This window comes from Macaca nemestrina, chromosome 10, assembly GCF_043159975.1.
Source record: "Macaca nemestrina isolate mMacNem1 chromosome 10, mMacNem.hap1, whole genome shotgun sequence".
Lineage (NCBI taxonomy): Eukaryota > Metazoa > Chordata > Mammalia > Primates > Cercopithecidae > Macaca > Macaca nemestrina.
The window spans coordinates 57,306,961-57,315,753 of NC_092134.1; the positions used below are offsets into that span (position 1 = coordinate 57,306,961).

The following is an 8,793-nucleotide window of genomic DNA, read 5'->3' on the forward strand; positions in this document are numbered from 1 at the left end:
GTTTTTATACCTTTGTTACTTAATCAAGAGGTCTAATCTATGTATTACGTAATGTTTGCTGTCACTTATCAAGGAGGAGTTGAAAGAAAAGGCCAAGATCGAAGATGAGAAAAAGGATGAAGAAAAAGAAGACCCCAAAGGAATTCCTGAATTTTGGTTAACTGTTTTTAAGAATGTTGACTTGCTCAGTGATATGGTTCAGGTAATTTTATTCATAAACGTGCCAGTTTACTTTGAAGGGTAAACTTTTGAAGTTTATATGGCTGTGATGACTGTTCTCTTCAGTGTTGATCTTTCTAGAATGATTGCTTACTTTTTAAACAGTTAATATCTGTAGAAGGGAAATTATAGCTTTGATTAATGTCATCAAATAAATTACAGTTTATTTTAAAAAATGAGATGATCAAATGGTCCCATTGATAATTGCTCATTATCGACTAGTGTTTTCTCATTACCCTGTGCCTTCTGTCTTTACATACTTAGTATGGAAGTATGATGGGAAAGTTATTCTTACAGCTGCAATTATACAATTCCCTTAACTCTTCCAGGAGAAATTTGCATTTTAAAAGAATGCTATAAAGATGTTAAACTCATTCACAGTGGTTACATTGTCTGGCAAACCATAATAGTTGTCACCTTTGGGAAACTTTGCTTCAAGCATTTCTTGAGTGAGCCCCTACCCCTACCGTCTACATTGTAGTAGTACATGTTGCCCTGTCTTGTCGTCGTTGGAAGTTACATGGAGAAAAAGAAATGATTTCCACATAATTACTACTTAATTACAATTCTACTTTAGCAAAGTGGAAAAGGAACGACCAGGAGGAAGGAGACAAGCAGCTGGAAAAGGCAGCAGTTATAATCAGGAAACATTTTTAAAGCAGATATGCCTTATTTAGACTTGATTTTGAATTTTTCAGCCTATATAATGATTTAGTTGTCTACTTGGACACTTTTTCTCTACCAGTGGCAGTAGAACTACAGTATAAATTAGCTTTAGTGTATAAGCCATAACCTGGAGAGTAAGTCTTAAGGTTCGTAATTGCTGTACAAAACTACTTTAAAATATATTATGTCTCAGTCAGCTAGTGTCTGTGTAGTAATAGAAGACAATCCTCAAATGCCATGTTACTCATTTTTATTATTATTTTTTAATTTGAAGGAACATGATGAACCTATTCTGAAACACTTGAAAGATATTAAAGTGAAGTTCTCAGATGCTGGCCAGCCTATGGTAAGAGAACTTTGAAATATTTATAATTTTGTAACATGCTTACAGATAGATAGAAACTTACAGGTAGATAAATAGAAACTTTTAAAAAGATAACATTCAAGGGTAAGGTTGGTGCTCTTGGTTGTAGTGAATAAATATTTGGATGCTGCTAATTGTGAGGCAGTATTTTTTCCTTTTCCTCCTTCTGAACATAAACTGTGTTTGAAACACAGATAATCCTTATTCTTGGATAAGTGGATAAAAATAATGCCAAGGGAACGTGAATAAGTACTTTTTCTGCATTAATGAAATTGGGAATTACATGAAACTGATGTTAGAGGACACCCACCCCTTAATAAGGAAAAATCAGCGAACAACCTGTCCACCAAACCACCAGTGTTAATGTCAACTATGGGCAAAACTACTAAGAATATAGGCTGTAGATGCTTAAGGTTGGGCTTTTTCTGTGTCAAGTTCACGTTTAGTATGCTATTTAAAAGCCTGATTCCTCCGGTAGTTGGGGAGTAAGGGAGACGACATGGTCACTTTATTCAGGTGTGCCTAGCCTGTTGTGTAAACATGTTAATTATTTAGTAGTTGTAAATTGAAACTAAGCTTTATTCAGTTCAATTTGTACCTCATTTTGATTTTAACATAATTTTTTTGATTTTAGCATAATTTGGGGCTTATCTGACAGTCTGTCCCATTCTTAAATATTTCAGGGCTGGGCGCGGTGGCTCACGCCTGTAATCCCAGCACTTTGGGAGGCCAAGGCAGGTGGATCACTTGAGGTCAGGAGTTCAAGACCAGCCTGTCCAACCTGGTGAAACCCTGTCTGTACTAAAAATACAAAAATTAACTGGGTGTGGTGGCACACACCTGTAATCCCAGATAATTGGGAGGATGGGGCACAAGAATTACTTGAATCTAGAAGGCACAGGTTGCAGTGAGCTGAAATTGTGCCACTGCACTCCGGCCTGGGCAACAATGCAAGACTCTTTCTCAAAAAGAAAAAGATTGTATTTCAGAGTAGAAAAAAAATTACCATTTAGAATATTATACATGTTTATTAAAAAACACAGATTAAGCTGTATTTACTAAAGTATTGAAATGTATGAGGTAGGTATTTAACTGATTTTTATGCTTCCTCTCCTCAGAGTTTTGTCTTAGAATTTCACTTTGAACCCAATGAATATTTTACAAATGAAGTGCTGACAAAGACATATAGGATGAGGTCAGAACCAGATGATTCTGATCCCTTTTCTTTTGATGGACCAGAAATTATGGGTTGTACAGGGTGAGTTTAATTTTACTACCTTAACAAAATGGTTTTTTTCTGTTTTTGTTATACTTGATTTGTATACTCGGTTATTTTCAGTTTCATATATGTACATAGTCTGTCTCTGAACATTTTGGTAATATGTTTTCTGAAAAGTGCTTATCAATTTTCCTGTAATTCTCCTTGGGCCCACGACTGTCTCACATATATTTCTGCAAAGGAATGCTTCTTTAAATTATACTATGTGTTTATGCTAGTTGTAAATATGTTTATTTTAAATATTTGATTAGAAATAAAATTTTTCCCTTTATACTGCTATAGAAAACATTTGAAGCAATTCACCCTTCTAAAATTTGAAATCTAAATAGAACATTTACTTCTAGAAGTTCAGCAGTTGAAAGATTGTCAATTGTAATAGATTTTTCTTCTTTGTTTTGCAAGGTGCCAGATAGATTGGAAAAAAGGAAAGAATGTCACTTTGAAAACCATTAAGAAGAAGCAGAAACACAAGGGACGTGGGACAGTTCGTACTGTGACTAAAACAGTTTCCAATGACTCTTTCTTTAATTTTTTTGCCCCTCCTGAAGGTAAATAATGTTTTAGCGTGAGTATTAGTGGTTATTTTATAATAAGCGTTGTTTAGCTTCTTATTCATTGTAATTTCTTTTCTGAATTTTGCAGTTCCTGAGAGTGGAGATCTGGTAAGTTGAATTGTTATTTATTTATTGAATTGTTAACTATATTTGAAATTAAAGCACCGAATTTCAAGTGGAGAGTGGGATGGTTGTTACATTGAGTTCTGAGGCCTACAATGCATGGGGCAGACATTTTGGATCTGAAAAGTAATTCCATTCAGAATGATATCAGTGCCTCTACTGAGAAACACTGAGATAAAAAGCTTAAGGTTTTCTTTTCTTTTGAAACTTACAAAGCTGTGAGAGATTTAACTTTTCTTTTTTTTTTTGAGACGGAGTCTCGCTCTGTCGCCCAGGCTGGAGTGCAGTGGCCGGATCTCAGCTCACTGCAAGCTCCGCCTCCCGAGTTTACACCATTCTCCTGCCTCAGTCTCCCAAGTAGCTGGGACTACAGGCGCCCGCCACCTCGCCCGGCTAGTTTTTTGTATTTTTTAGTAGAGATGGGGTTTCACCGTGTTAGCCAGGATGGTCTCGATCTCCTAACCTCGTGATCCGCCTGTCTCGGCCTCCCAAAGTGCTGGGACTACAGGCTTGAGTCACCGCGCCCGGCTGAGATTTAACTTTTCAAAACTATTGTCTTCCTTAGTAAAACCAGAATGTATTAAGTCATTTATACTGTTATATTCCTAACTACATTATGGTTAGAATGCATTCCTGAATTTGTTACCCCAATGTAAATATGATTTCATATTGTGACTATGTATGTTCATATATATGGCATATGGCAGAGAACCATGAAATGTTCCTGCCATATAGCCTGAACTGAGGAACAACCTTAAAGAAAGTCTATACACGCAAGGTATGGCAGGTATGTTTTGAATTTGGTTTTCTTTTGGGCATGTTTTTGAATTTAAATTAACTGAGATAGTTTAAATAGTTTGTCCATATATGGAATTAGAAATTAACCTTAACTGAATACTTTTGAATTGGAATACTCTTGGCTAAGGCTTAGAACAAATCTGTAAAAGGCAAAAGTAAGTATTTCTGGCTTGGCTTATAGGACAAAAAAAGAGAACATAAAGCAGTGTTGAGTTTCAGGTGAGAAAAACTACTTTAGTAAGATAGAGCATCACACTATTTTCGTATCAGTGGATGTGTTGGAGTTTGTATTCAAGTTCTATTTTTTTTTTTTGTTACTAAATATTGATGATGACAAAACAGTCTAGTTAAGGATAGAAAACCTCCACCTGTGGTTTGAATTCCTCCCCACCCCCTTTTTGGACTTTTTTATTTATTATGTTGTTGACTCAAACATTCATGGAATTCACAGAGGGCGTGCTCATTGTTTAGTATCATAGAACTTAAAGTGAGATTATTTATTTTTTTATTATTATTATTGTTATTGAGATGGAATATGGCTCTGTTGTCCAGGCTGGAGTGCAGTGGCGCAATCTCCACTCACCGGAACCTCTGTCTCCTGGGTTCAGGCAGTTCTCCTGTCTCAGCCTCCCAAGTAGCTGGGATTACAGGCGTGCACCACTGAACCTGCTAATTTTTTGTATTTTTAGTAGAGATGGGGTTTCACTATGTTGGCCAGGCTAGTCTTGAACTCCTGACCTCAGGTAATCCGCCTGCCTTGGCCTCCCAAAGTGCTAGGATTACAGGCGCTAGCCACCACGCCCTGCCGAAGTGGAATTATTTTAATTGTAAATAATGCCAGACCCACTTTTACCCTGTGCTTTGCCATTAAATAGAAATCCTAAGCCAGGTACAGCTTCAGGCACCTGTAGTCCCAGCGGCTCTGGTGGCGGAGGTGGAAGGATCACATGAGACCAGCCTGGGCAACATAGCGAGACCCTGTCTCTAAAAAAGCAAAGTGCTAGGGGCAAAGGAAAATTGCAGACATATGTAACAATTGCTTTTGTGTATTTCTGTTTAAACCAGCAAAAACTAAGTAAACAGTTCTAATTTTTTATTCTTCACAATTTCTTAGTATGCATACTGGCCTGCTAGCTTTTCTTTTTGTTAAAAACTTGGAAAAGTTATTAAGGAAATTTAAAAATGACAAATTGTTTGTTAATATGGTGTGAGAAAAATCATGGAAAGTAAAGAGTAAAGTTGAGCGTTTCTTTCCTTCATCATGTAATTTAAACTGAAGAGGTTTTTTTGTTTTGTTTTGTTTTTTGTTTTTTTTCCCGGTTGCCCAGGCTAGAGTGCAGTGGTGCGATCACAGCTCATTTCGGCCTCAAGCTGCTGGGCTCCAGCAATCCTCCCACCTCAGCCTCTCAAGTAGCTGAGACTACAGGCATGTGCCACCCTGCCCAGCTAATTGTTTATTTTTTGTAGAGACGTGGGGGTCTCACTGTGTTGCCTAGGCTGCTCTCGAACTTCTGGGCTCAAGTGATCCTCCTACTTTGGCCTCCTGAAGTGTTGGGACTACCGGTGTGAGCCGTAACACCCAGCCTCTAAGAGTCTTACATTGCCACGTTAAGTAACACAGTTATTCCTAAATTTTCTGCTTTTGTTTTCCTTTAAAAATAGGATGATGATGCTGAAGCTATCCTTGCTGCAGACTTCGAAATTGGTCACTTTTTACGTGAGCGTATAATCCCGAGATCAGTGTTATATTTTACTGGAGAAGCTATTGAAGATGATGATGATGATGTAAGTGAATTTGAATCCTGCAAAGAAATAATTGGGTGAGGGTATGGTGGTCAGAATTGGTAATAGATGAGTTTAGTTTTTAAGAAACAGGACATAATATAATTCAAAATTAGGCTAATTACTGATGTTCTGGATATAGCTTTTCTGGGTTTTCAGTATGTCTCCTTAGGATTTTTGGATTCATTTAGCTTTTGATTCTCTGCTAATAAGATTGTTCTGAGTTTGTGAAACTTTTTTATGTTTGGTTAGTGCTATAGATGTATTATGCCCTTGCCTTGACTTCACAGAACTAGGACTTTTCTTAGTGCACAAGAAAACATTTACTGGGAGGCATAGAATTTCTATTCAAGGTAGTATTGAGTGATGATTAGGTTAAGATTAGGCTGCATATAGATGTTTTGGATATGTTTATTGCTAAACGGCCATTGTTAGAGTAGGCTTTAGGTCCTTTTCGTACAGTGCATTCCACACGTAAGTGTGGGTGAGTAATATTTACAGTAATACTTGTCTGATCACCCATTTTATCCACATGATTGTACTCTGTTCTTTATTATAAATTGGCAGTGAGCTGAGTGATTATTGCAGCCACTATGTGTTAATTTATAATCAGCCTCTTGATAGGAAAGTAGGTTTTCTCTTTTAAGACACTAGTTTTACAGTGATGAATGTTACTAATGCTACTCTGAAATGTGTGTTACATTCACTCAACACATATGCTGTTTTTCCTTTTCAGTATGATGAAGAAGGTGAAGAAGCGGATGAGGTAATGTTTACCAAATGAGCAAATAATTCTCTGTGGTTAACACATTGAGAAGCAAATTGAATGACTTATGTATTCCTTTGCTATAATCATTCTGTGATTTGGGATAAAAACATTTTGGAAAACATGATTTTAGAATTCTACAGCCAAACAATGTATGTATAAGGTTTCAATAAATAAATTGCAAAACTCAGCAACATTTTTTTATTTCAAATAATTTTGTTCTGCTGCAGGGTTATCAGCTCTTTGAAGAAGTCAAAAGCTGCAGTAAACTTTTCCAACGTTGGCTGCAGTAACTATTTTCAATAAAAGCTGTCTGGATGTCTCAAGTTGTGTTGGGAAATTTTTCATATTAGAAGCTTTCAGATTAAATTGTATTATCGTCAAACTCTGTAATCATGAAAATCTGTTGACCCATAGAGTAACTTGTATTAAATTTTCCCTACATTATGAGCCAATTTACCTACTATGTACATACTTCATGGATGCATTTTGAACTTTAATATAGGAAGGGGAAGAAGAAGGAGATGAGGAAAATGATCCAGACTATGACCCAAAGGTGAGCAAAATTAGTGCTGCTTTCTATTAAATTTAAGACAGCTAAAGTAAGAGTTGGTGTTTCTGAATATCAAGTTTCTCTCCGTTAAAGTCTTTAATCAGTAAAGCCTACTGACTGGATAACTTTCTTTTTTCAGTCCCACTGGCATTTTGAACAGTACACATAATTTCAGTGGACCTTTTTCTAAGAAACGTTGTTTTTTGTTTGGACTTTGTACTTTTTATAGTTTCAGGTACAGTGCACCCTAGGATTCTATTTTAATGGGATAAATTATAACAGTTCTTAAGCATTAGAAAATAAACAAAGGTTTTTAAAAGATCTGGTGGTAGGAGTGTCCGGGAACTGGGGAGCAGTGCAGTTTGTTAGATCCTTCCAACTACTCTTACTCAGTCACTGAGAGTCCTTGTCTATTATTCCTTAAAATTTGTTATATTAGGATTAGCAAAAGCAAAGCTGATTGGTAATATAACTAAATAAATTGCTTGGTAACTTTATTTTTTAAGATTATGGTTTAGTGTGTGTCATTTTATGGAATTAATTCTACAGTGTAAAGTTTGAGCTTGATTTTAGCATTTCAGTGACTTGCTAATAAAATAATTTACCATCATTGTCCTATACCATTTCTTTTGACAACAGTGAGCTACTGTTATAATTAAGGCAGTAATTACTATTGAGAAATTCACTGAAGCAGGTAGAAGAAGATAGATTGACTTCTTGTTTTCCTTTAACAGAAGGATCAAAACCCAGCAGAGTGCAAGCAGCAGTGAAGCAGGATGTATGTGGCCTTGAGGATAACCTGCACTGTAATAGCCTAAACACAACTCTTATTTACTTACAGCCTTATGTTTTTGTATTTTCTTGGTAGACTAGGTAATTTTTTTTTAAAGGACAGGAAACTGATATTTTAAAGACCAATTTGTTCTACCTAGCATTTTAGCTAGTTTTTCTGCCAGATATGTTGAATGCACAAATTCTGTCACGCATGTTCATTCATTGCTACATAATTTGGTTCTTCTGGAATATTTTTATGTAGCTCTTGGAGTACAGCTATGAAAATTAACAACTGTTAAAGGAAATACCTTTTTTTTTTTTTTTTTCATGATTTTTTCCTTGAAGAACCAAAGTATTTTTTCAGCTGGTTGTTGAATAGGGTTAAGTCCGCTTGGATTAGCTGTGCCTTTCATTACTTTGTTACAGAAATGCAGTGACTTATACTAAGATAATGTATCGTTAAAAAAAAAATTGGCAAGACAACGATATGGTTAAGAATTTCCAGTATGACCACACCCAATAACTGTATTAGATTGTTAGTGGATTATTGTGTTTTAGGTGACATAGTTAACTGTAAAGTAACCTGGCTCAGTGTAGTTACTGGTACCACAGTGAGGTGAATAAAACGGGATTTTCAGAAGTTAGCCTGAATTTACCTGTACTTTTAAATTTAACCTCTATTAACTAAGCATCTTTTCTTTGTGGTAGGGTCTACCTTCTGCTTCCCTGGAAAGGATGAATTTACATCATTTGACAAGCCTATTTTCAAGTTATTTGTTGTTTGTTTGCTTGTTTCTGTTTTTGCAGCCTAAAATAAAAATTTCAAATACAATTTTAGTTCTTACAAGATAATGTCTTAATTTTGTACCAATTCAGGTAGAAGCAGAGACCTTCCTTGAATTAAGGGTTATACTC

The 8,793-nt window shown here is 35.9% G+C and overlaps 1 protein-coding gene across 5 annotated transcripts in view; it reads left to right on the forward strand.

Moving 5' to 3' along the window:
* LOC105473331 (nucleosome assembly protein 1 like 1) overlaps positions 1-8,715 on the forward strand; it is a 36,694-nt gene extending 27,979 nt beyond the window's left edge. For 2 of the 5 annotated variants that reach the window (XM_011727111.3, XM_011727107.3), the window contains 10 exons: positions 74-202; positions 1,160-1,231; positions 2,368-2,507; positions 2,931-3,076; positions 3,171-3,190; positions 5,666-5,788; positions 6,522-6,551; positions 7,057-7,107; positions 7,839-7,910; positions 8,587-8,715. In XM_011727111.3, coding sequence (XP_011725413.1) covers positions 74-202; positions 1,160-1,231; positions 2,368-2,507; positions 2,931-3,076; positions 3,171-3,190; positions 5,666-5,788; positions 6,522-6,551; positions 7,057-7,107; positions 7,839-7,874 — 747 coding nt within the window. In that variant the 3' untranslated portion in view covers positions 7,875-7,910; positions 8,587-8,715. Of the gene's footprint in view, positions 1-73; positions 203-1,159; positions 1,232-2,367; positions 2,508-2,930; positions 3,077-3,170; positions 3,191-5,665; positions 5,789-6,521; positions 6,552-6,781; positions 6,878-7,056; positions 7,108-7,838; positions 8,523-8,586 lie in introns of those variants that run through there. The other 3 variants (XM_011727106.3, XM_071071403.1, XM_011727110.3) reach the window with 3 other exon arrangements.
* Positions 8,716-8,793: the final 78 nt, after the last annotated feature.